The sequence below is a fragment of the Mustela erminea genome, unplaced genomic scaffold (genome assembly GCF_009829155.1).
Source record: "Mustela erminea isolate mMusErm1 unplaced genomic scaffold, mMusErm1.Pri scaffold_44_arrow_ctg1, whole genome shotgun sequence".
NCBI classification, from domain to species: domain Eukaryota; kingdom Metazoa; phylum Chordata; class Mammalia; order Carnivora; family Mustelidae; genus Mustela; species Mustela erminea.
In genome coordinates this window covers 68434-82871 of record NW_022476404.1, presented here as the reverse complement: position 1 = coordinate 82871, position 14438 = coordinate 68434, and the positions used below count along the sequence as shown (strand labels likewise).

Below are 14438 nucleotides of genomic sequence, written 5' to 3'. Positions count from 1 at the left end.
GGTGCTCTGGCGTGGGCGGCCCCCTGTGTTCGGGCCCAGGCTTGCCCTGGAGCCCTGCGGGCCACTTGGGGCCCTGCTCGTTGCTGCTGAGATGCAGAGTGCCCCAAATCTGAAGCACAGATCGGCAACATCATCTCCTCTCCCCAAAACTGTGGGTGCTGCCGAAAGTCCCATGCTGATGGAGGCCGGCATTGTGGTGCCAGTTGGGGGGCCAGGGTGCTGGCTGTTGGGCCCAGCATGGGACACAGCGCTGGGCAACTGGGGGGCAGCTGTCAAGCCAGGGGCAGCAGCTGGGCCAGGGGCGAGGACAGCAGAGGAGGTAACCGAGCCTGGCTGGGCACTGGCACGGGTCCCCCGGGAGGCAGATGCGGGTAAGGGAACCACATAACCTACCTGGGTGCCACTGCCCAAGGACAGCTGGACTACTGCCGTGCTCAGGGTCTGGAGTGGGTCTGGAGCCTGAGCTGCCGGCTGTCCATGCGCGGGAGAGCTTTGAAGGGTGCTGGCTCCGGGCCACTGCCCACCAACAGCCCCGAGTGGGGCCTGGGCAGTGGATCCCGGGTTGCCCCTACCTCCAGGCAGCGCAGGCAGCCCTGGGGGGACTGTGACTGAGGCTGTGATGTCCCCGGACGGCATCGAGCGGGCCTGGGTAGATGCAAGGTTGCTCCCACTGCAGCCAGGGTGAGACCCCAAGGGGAGAGGCTGGGAAGAACTGGAGCAGTCCCTGGAGGTGACCTGGGAGTCAGAGGCTGGCAGGGGAGCAGCCACTGCAGCAGGCAGGGCCAAGGCACTGGATGGGCTAGCTGGGCCACAGCTGCAGGTGGCCTCTGTGTCCCCTCGAAGAGCATCTTGGATGCGCTGGAGAGCAGCTCTTTTTTCCCGGTCAAGGTCCTCCACAGTCACTCGAAACCCTGGCTCAGGGGGTGATGGCAGCCTCAGAGGCTCCCCTCGCCTGTGTGGCAGCAGAGGAAACTTGCGTTTTCGGGGCCTGGAACAGTCAGCTGGGGATGAATAGTTCCTCTGCGCTGCCTTCTGCCCCGTGGTGGTATCGGCAGCCTTTTCCGGGGGGTTCTTTTGGCAAAGTGCAGGCACTCCGGCAGGACACAAGGGGCTCTCTTGGCTGACTTTTTTGGGGGACCTCGGGGGCCGCGAGGCCTGACTTGTGTCCAGACGCCTCTTCTTTTGCACCGGGTGGCAGCCCCTGGTGGAACTGTAAGAACTGGTGATGGCATTTCGAGTGGGGCAGGAGCTCCTGTGGGAGCTGGGGGACTTCTTATTGTATGGGTCTTCTGAGCTCTCTTTCCGGGGGACGGCTCTCAGCAGAGGCCCAGGCCTGGGCACAAAGGAAGAGAGGCCTCCGTGGACCCCCAGGGACCTAAATGCCCCCTGTGGGGCCTCAGTGCCTTTAGGGTCCTTTCTGTGAGTCTCTATCTGGGCTGTCCCTTTGCCGCTCTGTCTGGGGTCTCTGCCCACCTGCTCCGCTGTGGAGTCACCATGGTCATTTCTGGGTGTTGAGGGCTGCAGCCCAGTGATGACCCGCTTCTGCAGCAGACAGGGGGTGACCGTGTCCACGATGGACTCGGAGCGGCAGCGGCAGGACATCTGTGATCCCGCATCTGAGAGCACTGACTTCAGCCTGCAGCCCCACCTGGAGGAGGAGGTAAGAAGCCCCAGAAGAAAGCGCGGGGTCGCCAGGGTCCCGGAGTACCTTCTCCAAGCTGCTAGGACTGAGCGCGGATGCCAACTTGCGGGGTACTTGGAGGACCGCCTGTGAGTGGACCCCGGGGCGTGGACCGCCGGGCGAGCCCTGGCCTCCAAGAGTTGTCTGCGGCCACAGTGAGCCCGGTGGGGGCGGACCAGCCCTCCTGGCAGGTGCGGACCCCGCAGAGCCCGGGGATGGGGGGAGGGGCATGGCCTGCTCAAGGAGGTGCCCATAGAGCAGTCCGGTAAGGTCAGACGCTGAGGATAGCGAACTAGGCTCGCAGTGCTCTCCTTCAGCTGCCAAGTCAGGCTGAAGGCCTAGAGCACAATGCGGGGCCTGTTGCCAGGACACAGCTTTAGAACCTGGAACCTGAGGAGTGAGCGCGCGTGCAGGAACCCCTGTGCACGCGCACAGCTTCTGTTGGGTCACCGCCCAGTGCAAGAATCAGGCCTGCAGAGGCGCCATGGGGGGGTCAACTCCCTCATTCCCAACCCTTGGGGGATTCACAGATCTCTTGGGCTTGAAGGCTGAACTGAGGAAGGGGAACGGGAGTGCAGTGGGTGCCAGCCATCTCCCCTGGCTGGGCCTGAAGCACTAAGGGACAAGAGTTGGTCCCATAGCCGCGCCCCTGCAGACCCATCAGCCGGGCATGGCAGGGCTACATGCATTTTCTCTTCCCTGGGCAAGTGCCTGCATTGCCTCCTTCTCTGGGTGTCAGGCCCTTTGGTTCTGGGTGACATCTTGGACGGTGGGCTCACATGTTGTGCGACTCTGGCCTCTAGGAGACGCTCTGAAGACCTTTAGGGTTCTTTACCCATTTTGATTAATCCAGCAACAGCGTGAAGGTCCAAGTGGGCTTTATGTCTTGCCTTTTGTCCACCATTCTTGTTCCAGTGTCCTTGGCCTGCCCTTGCCATGCTCTTCATGCACACCCGCGTCTGGGGTTACATCTATAGCTGAGTCTCTCCTCTATTCTCCCTGAAGATCCCACGGACTGGATTCTATTCACAGAACTTTCTTTACTTTCTGACAGCACCCGGTGTGGAGTCTCCTTGCACAGTCCCCACAAGCACCCACTGAAACCCAAAAGGCAATTGTTTCTGGTAATACTCTCTCACAGAGACCCCAGCGGTCCCCTGGCGTGTGTGGGTCCACACAGCAATGGGTGATAAGCCCCCCGGTCAGCTACAGCTGCGATCCTGGTGCTCTCTGGGCTTTTCTCTCTCGCTGCTGCTGCCACTCGGAACCGAATTCTAACCACTGACGGCGGCAACTGCCGTGCCAAGTTCTTCATGTCTGTTCATCCCTATCCAGTCCTCAGAGGCACTTTAAGAAGGAGGGAGTCTTCTCCCCCCTGTTCCGTAGTTGGGGACGCTGAGACACGCAGATGATTCACCGCCTGTCCCAGGTCACCCAGCTGGCAGGCTGATGCCACCCTGAGTCCATGCTGAGAGCTGGGTCCTAGAGGCTTGCAGGCCTGGCTAGAGCTCAGGCCCTGACCTTCCCTCATCCGTATAGGTCTTAGAGCTTGTTGGACACAGGTGGGAAGGGGGAGAAGGTGTGAGCAGCCCCCACACTGGGACTGGGGCTTGAGTGGGGCCTGTTCCCTGTAGCCTGGCCCTGACCCCGACAGCTACATTTGCAGTGTGGCCCATAGGCGGGGTGGACCCCTGTCCCCCACAGGGCCCTTTGCCACTCTCCCCGGAAGTACAGCTTGGGCTTTAAGGGTGCTGGCCTGAGCATGCAAGAAAGGTGGCCTGGGAGCTGAGAGATGATGCTGACTGCCGTGGACACGGTGGCAGGTAGTTGGGAAAGATGGGGCAGCAAGCAGACAGAGAAGCACAGAAGGGACAGCACTGCAGAAGGAGGTGGGAGGGAAGAGGAACAGAGGGGACTGACAACATACACACACACAAGCACATGCACACGCACACACAGAGATACAGGGCAGATAGGAAAGGGGAGGAGCAGCGACCCAGGGATACAGTGAGGCCATCTAGATCCTGCCCTTCCTCCTGGCTGCTCGTCAGGTCCCCAGTGGGCAGGTCACCCCCACTGTGTCCTAGTCAGTCTCTTCCTCATCTGCATAGCAGTTTGGTGGGACCCTGTACCTGCTTGCACGAGTGGGTGGCATCTACCGTTCCCTGTGTCCAGGGCTGGCCTAGTACCAGAGCTTTCATCTGCTCATGGCCCAACCCACACCAGGGGCACACAGAGAAACTTCAAGCAATGAGAGCTCCTGAGGCCACAGACATGCTTCCGGGGGCTCAGGAGGCTGAAAACTTGGCCTGGGAAGAGACTTTCTTTCCCTGGCAGTTAGCAGCTGAAAACGGTTCCCCCCAGGCCAGGAGCCAGCTGTGTTCTTGGATAGTCTGTGACCATGGAGTAGCAGGACGACACCCCACCCCATATGGGAAGCCTGGGAGGTGGGTTTCTGAAATCCTGAACTGTAATCCCATCGGTAATAGTCCAAGAGTTTGCTTTGTCCAAAGATCCTCTGTATTTGAACATGCTTTCCAATTGTTCAGTAACGGGAGTCCCAACCTAACATGGCTCACATATTTTTATATGTGGATATAGATCTTTATCTATCCGTAGAAAAAATGACAAAATTCTTTGTTTTTAGAGGTTATTTCTCATACCTGAATTCATCTCTACAGCGGGGTGTGGGGGGTGACTCAAACTCACAACCCTGAGACCAAGCATCACACACTCCACCGAATGAGCCACCCGGGCAGCTCATCTTTTTAGAGGTTATTTCTAAAATTCTGCCTTAAAATTTTTTAAAGATTTTATTTACATATTTGTCAGAGAGAGATGGAGAGCACAGGGGGAGGGGTTGCAGCAGAGGGGGAAGCAGACTCCCCTTTGAGCAGGGAAACCAATGCGGGCCTCCATTCCAGGACCCCGGCACCATGACCTGAGGAAAGGCAGATGCTTAACACACATAGACAGTCAGGGGTCCCAAAAATTCTGCCTTGAATTATCAATTTATTTATTTCTTATTAATTATTATTTTATTATCTTTCCTTTATTAATTTTATTTTAAAATTAATTTATTTTATTATTTTATTTTTTATTATTATTATTATTTAGTATTTTTTCATTTTATTCTTTATTTATTATTTAAGGACAAGCTCAGGGAGCCTGTGACACTCACCCAGGCTCCCTGTGAGCCTGCTGTCTGGGACTATAAATAGGAACATTTGCTGATAGAACTGTAGGCCAAGGCAAAAATGGCCCTCTGGACATGTATCTAGGGACCTAAAGAATCAGAAATAAAGATTGGTCACTGACTAACTAAACCTACATTCCCAGAGCTAAAAGCAGATCCCTCTGAAAATAGAGAATTCCAACAATAAAGTGAAAACAAACAGCAAGAAAGTCAAATGACTCAAACATCAATATCAAAAAGCAAAGGCATGTCATGACTGAAACAAAGCAGAAGGCCCTTGAAAGTAGTCACTCTAAGATGGAAAAACTGATGTGACCAAAATAATTCAGAGAGGAAATAGGGTTTAAATACCGAATAAAAATAGGTCTCAATGATTCTAAAGACCCACGTCCATTTTAAAAACTGCAGGGCCCCCCTTTCCAGCTGTCCAACCAGAACCTGGGAAGCACACACAGGTGCTGCAGTGATGGGGGAGGCACAGAGACGGATGGAGGAGGCCCCCTCGCTTGGGTGTCTGGGACCCAGGAAGCCCCATAGCTTCTAGAACGGGATCTTGGCCCTGACATCCCCAGGGCACAGAGCCACAGGGCACCAGGGCCCTTGCTGGTCTGAGCTCACTGTGTTTTCTGTAGCTGAGAGTGTCTACAAATGTCCCCCAGGAGAGACTTCACCTAGGCATTTGGTAGGGCAGACTTCAAGGGACTGGTCCCCTGGGCAGTGATGTGATGTGCAGGAAAGGGGAGACTCTAGGCTTCGGGATGAACAGGCTCAGTCCCACCCCTGAGCCCCGTGAGCAGCAGTGGCCCTGATGACACAGGGTGGGAACGGTCACCCTGTCCCCTGCCTCCCTCCCCCGCCACACACGAAGACTCATCATGAGACCAACACAGCCAAAATGCACAGTTCATGGAGCTCCCCCTTCCTTATGGGAATCCTCTCCTTTCTAATACCTGAGCCAAACCTGAAGGTGCTTAAAATAAAAGGGAGTATGCTATGGTAATGAAAACGTGTCATTTCTCTCTAGTGTATTCCAACATGAAAGCTTGCCAAAACGTGAGCTTTTATTTATTTTTTTTGAAGAATTTATTTATTGATCTATTTATCTATTTGGAGAGAGAGCCTCTGTGTAAGAGAGGAGGGGCGGGGAAGAGGGAGAGATGCAGACTTCCTGGTGAGCAGAGAGCCCAAAGTGGGCTCCATCCCAGGACCCTGAGATCATGACAGGAGGTCAAGGCAGATGCTAGTGGGCCTGGCCACCCAGGCTCCCTGAAACAGGAGCTGGTAACACGGGACCACACCAGCTACCATTACATTACTGAACAGTGGAATTGGAGAACACATAGAAGGAATAGAAGTCCTTTGAATCCTGCTTCTTTAACTATTTCCAGGGAAATAGGGCATGAACACCGGCCTCAGGTGTCCCTTCACACCTCAGGTTGAGAAACGGTGCCATCATGTGACCCCATGTCCCCTGCCTCAGGCGGGGAGCCTCCAGTGTCCCCTCCTTGATACTAGCACCACCCCGTACCCACAGGGAAGCAGGGTGGGTCCTGGGGAGCTGTTTGCATGAGCCCTGCCCTGCCTGTGTCTTCACACTTTTCTCAAGAGCTCTGAGTTGGGGGAGGCAGAGCTATCCTCAAAGTCTCTTTATTTAAAGATTTTACTTAGTATTTGAGAAAGATCTGGAGTGCAAGAGAAGAGGGTAGGGGCAGAGGGAGTGGGAGAAAGAGACTCCCCACAGTGCAGGGGGCCAGATGAGGGGCTTGATCCCAGGACCCTGGGAACAGGACGCAAGCCAAAGGCAGAGGCTTTAACCCACTGAGCCACCCAGGCGCCCCTGTGGATAGGTTTATTACTAGTGCCTCCAACGCCCTGGCGTGCACAGCATCCTCCCCCCTCATTTTCAGAGTCAGTGTGCTTGGACTCCTCCGCGAAGTTGACCCCCTCCCTGGGGGTGCTGCCCCAGACCGCGGTGCCCGCGTCCCCCCAGGTCCCTCCCTCATGGCCAAAGTCTGTGGCGCCTTTGCCCTGGTTCTCCTGCTGCAGGCACTTGAAGTGCGGCAGCAGAACTCCAGCAGGTCCGCAGGCTGGTGCCTCTGCACCTCCACCGCGCAAATCCCTGCAGCAGCTCAGTCAGTCGCCAGGGGTCTGGATGCATCCTGCCTGTCCCCCCACGCCCCCCCTACCCCCGAGGGCGCCTGGGCGCCGCCCTCGCCGCCTCCCTGGACCCGCCTGCAGCCCCGCAGTGGCCAACTGAGTGTGCTCCGCCGGCGCTGGAGGCGCTACTGGCTGTTAGCGCAGCGCTCTGGGCCCCAGCGGCCCGGCTGGCGCTGGCCATGGCTCTGGCGATCAGCTGCTCCCGGCGGCTGCAGCGGCGGCTGCAGCAGCAGCTGAGCGAGCTGGGCCCTGGGAGGGCGGGCAGCATCTCGGGCTCCTCCCGCTCGCCCCAGGGCCGGTGGCTTCTCTCCCCACCCCTCCCACTCTCAACCCTTGTTCATTGCTGTGAAGGGTTTTCCTTGTTTGTTTTAGGGAAAGAGCACACGTGAGTGGGAGAGGGGGGAAGGGCAGGACCAAGAGAGAGACCTAGTGGACTCTGCCCTGAGCCCAGAGCTTGCCTCAGGGCTCAATCTCAACAGCCTGAGATCACCACCTGAGCCAGAACCCAGAGTTGGGCACTTCACTGAGGGTGCCGCCTAGGTGCCCCTCAGCTGTTGTTGACCAATTTCTGGAGAGGGGCGCTCCGTTGGTTGAGCCACTGCCTTGGGCTCAGGTCATGGCCCCGGCCTTGCAGGATCTCATCCGGCATTGGGCTCCCAGCTCCTTGGGGAGTCGGCTTCTCCCTCTGACCTTCTCCTCTCTCATGCTCTCTCTCACTCATTCTCTCTCAATAAATAAAATCTTTAAAAAAAAATTTTCTTGAGCCTTGTTTTATGGGCTTGAATGTGGTTGATCTCAACGAGTATTTCCGGCGTCCTTGGGTATTCTGCATTTGTTGGGCCTTGTGTTCCAGTGCCAAACAGGTCAAGTAGGTTGAATGGATTTTTACATACATACATATATATATCTCCACTTTTTTAAAAAAACTTCTGTTACTTGTAAATTAAGGTTTTTATTTTTTCTCTTTATGCTATCCTGTCTCAGAAATGCTGCTTTTTGCTGCCCGGTAGTGTCTTTAACATTACCTCCCACAGAGGGCTAATATTCAAACTAATAAAATTAGAAATGACTCTAAATACTAACATCTGTATTGGAGTAAGAACAGAATTATCCATCAAAAAGTAGACTTAGGTGATCTCTATGAAAATCCCAATGCATTTTTTTTTTTACAGAAATAAAAACAGCTATTGCAAAATTCATACGGAAACTCAAGAGAACAAGGATAGCCAAGACAATCTTGAACAAGAATGCAGTAGGAGTTCTTACAGTTCCTGATTTCGAAACTTATCATAAAACAACAGTGCTAAAAGCAATGTAGTACTCGAATAAAGACAGACCTATAGGTCAGTGGAGAGAACAGGGAATCCAGTAATAAGCTCTCCTCTAAATGGTCAAATGATCTTTGGCAAAGGTGCCAAGATCATTCAATGGGGAAAGGAGAGCCTTTTTAACAAATGCTTTTAGGGAAATTGCAAATTCACAAGCAACACAGTGAAGTCTAGAGCTAAGATAAGCCATCTTTTTGATGTTGGCCCTGGGAGCTGTGCCACCTCCGTTTGTACCTGGTGAGCACCTGCCAGTTGACCTTCATATTTAGCTGTTACTGGCAAGAACATTCCAGTGATAAGCCACACCCCACGCAGGGAGGGATTCTGAAACCATTAGGTGCAGAGAGGGTGGCACTTCTCAGAAGGAAAGCATTTTCATTTTGTTTCCTCTTGGATTTTGAAGGCTTTAAAAAGTAAATATATTACAAACCATATTCCAGACATAGATTAAGAAGGAAAAAAAATCTTTTATTCCTATCCCATTATAGTGATGAAAATAGAACACACCATTTAAATGTCATAGACTTTAACTTACACCTCACAATTACATGTACACAAAAAGGAAATGAGAAACAAAATTAGATTGTTAGTACTAAGAATAATCTTGGAGACCAGCTTCTCAGAGGAAAAATGTAAGGCCAGAGGTTAACAGAATTACTCAACAATGCAAATGAAGTTAGACAGGTTGGTATTTTACCCATAATTAGTATAAGCAGTATTTCCCATGGATCACTGATGTCACAGGCAAAAAATCTCATGAATTCCTTGAAATTCAATGGCCCAGGCATCAGATGCCGGTTCATCACAATGCTTACTGACCTACTGCAATCTGGGGGGATAAAGGAATTTACATTTTTTTCTTGTGATAGGGAATGTTAATTCTAAGAAAGGCCAATTCCCATCAGTTAATTTCTAGCCCTTGTTTAAAGTGTGCTTCTTCAGAAACTCAAGACGTAATATATTTCCCAAGGTTTCCCCAAGTTTCAACTAAGCAAAACCATTGAGGATCTTTTCATATATTCATTGGTTACTTGCCTTTCTTTTATTGGAGGCTCGGCTGGATATCCTTTGCCCATTTACAGGGAGGAGAGGCGAGGAAGTTTGGTCTTTGACTTTTTTACTCTCTAAATATGCCAGTTACTCTTGTCTATGATATAAGTTGTAATTTTTTCCTCCTAGTTTGTCAGTTGACTTTGTTAATGCTGTTTTTTCCCCTTTCTTCTATGATTTTAAAGAAAACTTCAAGTTGATATCCAGTTCCCTCTCTATATTTATCAAGGTAAGTGTAGCACAATACACTTGAAAAGCAACCCAGAATTACACAGTAGTTAGCAGTCGTCATATGCAAGTCTATTGTTAACTACCCAGAAAGATTCTGGTATCTTCTAGATCCTTAGCATGGCCGATCTGTAAGTGTGTGGACCAGTTACGGACTCCAGGACCACTTATTTAGAGACCTGTACATTAATGTTGCAATTTTTAAATTCAGCGTTTCCTAGTTTATTGGGTTATTCTGAATCTATATAAAAAGTAAGTCACATGCTTTATAATAGAATTATCCTTTTATTTAAGTTAGTATGTTTTAGACACACAGTACAAATTGCTTTTGAAATAGAGCTTAGGAAATACACAGATCTCATTGTTTAAGAAGTTTCTTTGAAAACCTCTTCCCCGGATTCATGTAATGCCCTTTTAAAAAAGATTTTATTCATATAAACAAAACTATGCTCACTTCAGCAGCACATATAATACAAAGAGGATACTTTTTTCCTAGTGATAGCAAAAACGGATCTACTATATTTTTCTGTTCTAATAGATTTTGCTCTACAGAAGAAAAAGTGGCTATTGAGAAAGATCTGTGTATAAAGAAATGAACATGTATGAAGAAACGTTAGCAGAAAATCAAAATATTAACAGTGGTTATCACTGAATAGTATAATTACGCATGACTTGTTTGTTTATCATATCTTCCTCCTGGATATTGATCTTCTCGTTAATGAGCCCATTCCATAGTATGAACATTTGAAAGTGAGAAAGGGAAATCACAAACTTGTAAACAGAAATCCAAAGTGACGCCGTCTTCCTTTCCGTAACTGAGACTATTTATAAACCCTGAGTGCGGTCTTTTCCCCTTACTAGCTGAGGTGTGCATTCAGCAGGGGAGAGCAGGAGGACTGACAGTAATCCACGCCAAGAGGAGGGAGCTTTTACGGGCTCCTGGGAGCGTGTCAGCATCTTCTTGGGCACATGGTCTGGTCTCTGCGAGGTCACGTCTGTCACTGTATGAGTCTCACATCTTACTCTGTTGAATAGGCTCCTTTCCAACAACATTGTGACTCAAGGTGTTCCTCAGCTCTGTGGTACTTTGTCAAGGAAGGGCACTGAAATAGCAGGATATTTTTATTCAGGTGACAGCATGGGTGACAAGGGAATGTCCCAAGAATTTGCTGCTTAAAATGGTGATACTAGCGTGACACATAATTACGAGCTCAGAAGATGTGTTTCTGCCCTCCTTCGTGGTTGCTGTGTAGGGCCCAAGAAAATACGGCCAAAGTTGAGACACTGAGTAGATAAGAGAGAGATTAATGAAGAAGTTGACCTTTCCTCGTTGCCTTTTTTTTGCCAAAGGAAAAGTGTTCTCATAATTGAGTGACTAAACAGAAAGAGCCTTGTTCCAGAAACATAGAGGTCCCTCATAACACACAGAATATTTCTGACTCTCTTTTCTGAGCCAGGCCATGGCATGGAGAGTGAACAGGAGCTGGTAGTTTGGACGAGGCTCTGCCTCCGAGAGCATGTCCTCCCCCTACTGCAGTCACGATTTGCAGAAGATACCATATAGTCCAAGATGTCCAAACACTTCCCTGGCCATGCTTAAGGCCAGGATGACTGTCCTCCCACCAGGGGACAGATCCCTGCGGAGGCCCAGCCGCTCACCTGACACCCCCTATTATTACTGCCACCTGATCCCTCAGTGTTTCTCTCTCCACCTCACATGATTGCCCAACATCATTTGTTACCTGTGTCATCTTTGAACATTCTCATGTCCTTTAGCGTGCAGCTGTGTCTTTGAATCTGCCTCTTTACCCGTATCACCCTCTTGGCCCTTGCTCCTGGCTTGGGCGCAGGGTGCAGATTTTGAGTCATTCCTTGCCTACCGTATGTTGCCACAGATGATCAGCCCTGCTCCTGGAGAACATTATGGCCAAAATCCCAATCTTAAAAAGGAGATTGGAGACAAACTCATTTAAGGACTTCCTACCATTTAATTTAAAGTTGATCAGCAGTCAATGTACACAATTTTACGTGTACCTTGATATAAAAGAATGTTCCAGGAAAAGTTGTAGGCATGAGGTGTGGTGACAAGCGCCTGGGGGCGGGGGAGGGGCACAGAAGGGAGAGAGCAGTCCTAGGAGGACAGGTGAGGCAGAGAATTGAGTCAGAGCTGGGAAACCAGAAATACAAAGTCTCCACAGGATCCTGAGGTGACCCTGTGCACTTAAGGGGAGTGGGGGACCCGGAGGCACATCCACGTGGCAAATGCTTGGGTTCCACAAGAAAAACAAAAGCTTCCCTCTCAAAGGTTCACGGCACCCCTGCACAAAAATACAGGAATGCTCTGTGAAAACAGTGCCCGTGCACAGCACAGATGGCAGTCCTCACCCAACTGCTGGAAACAGCCAGAATCCAACACAACAGCAACAAGGCATTTCCACTTCCTGTAGTACCTTCTGACCCCCGGCCCCAGGGATCCAGCTAGACCAGCAACCTATGCAGATCCTATTCTCATTTTTCAGTACTTGAGCTTTCCAAGACATGAGTTCAGGATTTACATGAGGTACCTGCTGCTGTCTTCCTGATTGGTTTGCAGAGTCTGAGGCTTTACACTGTTGTCTTCTTGAGGATGTAAATGGATCATCTCTTTAGGTTTCCCATCTGTATTCTTGCTAATGGGCAGAAGAGGAAAAATAGGATAATAGCTTAATTATATACATTTCAGTCTTGGAAGAAATTTGTCAGTGGCCTTCACTTTGAAATTTAGGGCAGACTTTGCCTAAGTTTCTGAAATCTTTGTGAGATATGTAAAAGGAAAACATAACCAGATCCCACCTTTCAAGACTAAGTCAAAACTTGAAGGAGAAAAAGCTATGAAAACCACCCTGTACATTGTGTCAGAAGACCCTGAATTCTTACAGAGAAGTGTCCCTGCCTAAAGCAACACTTCCTTCCAAAGCAGCTCTGACTGGCAAATAACCCTTTACCACCTGATTGTGACATTGAAGCCTCTCAAGGTCAGGGGCCCTGCACAGTGGGTCTGACTCAAAGCTTCCTCTTCTGCTTTAGTGAAGGTAGAAGTTCTGTGTTCTGTCCAATTAACATCCACAGTTTGGAGAGCAGCAGTCCTTGTCATGAAGCATAGGAAGACTGACAGTATTTCTAAGGATTTAATGCTTTGAGATGCCAGTAACGATCATGTGTGAAGAATAATAGCTCACATTTTCTGACCTTCGTCCTAAGCGAGGCACTCTGTTACGTGAGCTTGGAACTACTGTCCCTATTTTACAGACAAGGAAAATGAAGTTCAGAGAAGGGAAGTGTCTCCCTGGGGGTTTCATAGCCAGTAGGTGGGAATGAACACAGCTCTCACTGCTCACAAGTCTTGGGATCTCATGTGGTGTGCTGCTCTGCCTCTTCAAGGGCTAAGTAAGCACCTCCCTGACAGAAATTAAATGAGACATGATGCAACCCTGGTAACTTTAGGTTTCGAGTATGTGTTGGTATTAGGGATTTCAGGGTGGAAGCACACTTAAGTCACTTGGCCACTTGCCAGTACTTCATTACTCAGTTACTCTTTATCCTTTCTTAGAAATTACAAGGAGGGCATCCCTTGAGACAAAGAGCAAGAGTGAATCAGGAGCCAAAGTTTTCAGAGGGCGAGGAAGGGCAACTTGAGATCCTTGCGTGAGGAAGAGCAGAGGGTTGTACCAACAAGTGTTCCAGAGCAGCTTCCAAGGCACAATGACTAAGTGGTTATCTGAGGAATGACCTAGAAGAGGTCTTGGATGATAGGTAGTAGAACATGGAGTGAGAGAAAATACAACCTTAGTGTATGCTGAATGAGTAGCTATCCAATTGAATGATGGTGGTTATGAGATAACAGAAAATATGTATTGTTTTTTTCTTTCAGTACCTGGCACAGGTCTCTGAGATGCTTATATAATTTTAAGTATCACTTGAAAAAAATGTTATTATCCTATATATTTCTTTTAGTGTGAATACTTCTCTATAATATACATCAAGGGTCTTCTTTATAATTACAAATTATTACATCTGTTTATGTAGTGGGGTTTTGTTTTTGAGGTTTACTTTAATTTCTCTTTGGCTTTCAAGAGGAGGCAGGTACAGTTGTAGACATTTTCTAGGACAATATGGCTATGCTTACCTTTTTTTGCGCTTTACAATTATCCAATAAGAGCCAATGACAGATGAAAGAAAGAAGATCACGCCAAAGATAATACCTAGGCAGTAAAACAGGGTCATTGAATGCACAGGAAATATAACCCATACGTTTTAAACTCTAAACATCTAGTCCCCTCAAAGTTGCCAGTGAGTTCTTTAAATGCAAGTATAAATTCTACTCTTAAGAAACATCTCACAATGGGGCGCCTGGGTGGCTCAGAGGGTTAAGCCTCTTCCTTCAGCTTGGGTCATGGTCTCAGGGTCCTGGGATCAAGCCCCACATCAGGCTCTCTGCTCAGCAGGGAGCCTGCTCCCCACCACCCCTCGCCCCCCGCCTGCCTCTGCCTACTTGTGATCTCTGTCTGTTGAATAAATAAATAAATTCTTAAAAAAACAAAAACAAAAACACCTCACACAGGCTTACCTTTAGGAGTTTTCCTCAACTCCTGGTTTAATCTAGCGCATTAGTCTTAGGGTCGGGGTCACTGATAAAGTGTGAGCAGGGCAGTCTGTAACCTTTAGTCCACAGCAGCCATTCAACAGCTCGGTAACAACAGCCCTGGAGCTCCTGGCCCCGGCGCTCAAGGGCCCTGTGCTCCTGCCTTGTGTAAGGCCC

The 14438-nt window shown here is 49.7% G+C and overlaps 1 protein-coding gene across 1 annotated transcript in view; it reads right to left on the bottom strand.

The window, feature by feature from the left end:
• Positions 1 to 10851: 10851 nt before the first annotated feature.
• LOC116584008 (complement receptor type 1-like) overlaps positions 10852 to 14438 on the bottom strand; it is a 60631-nt gene continuing 57044 nt past the window's right edge. The window contains 3 exon segments of the mRNA XM_032332000.1: positions 10852 to 10924; positions 12205 to 12309; positions 13806 to 13881. Coding sequence (XP_032187891.1) covers positions 10852 to 10924; positions 12205 to 12309; positions 13806 to 13881 — 254 coding nt within the window.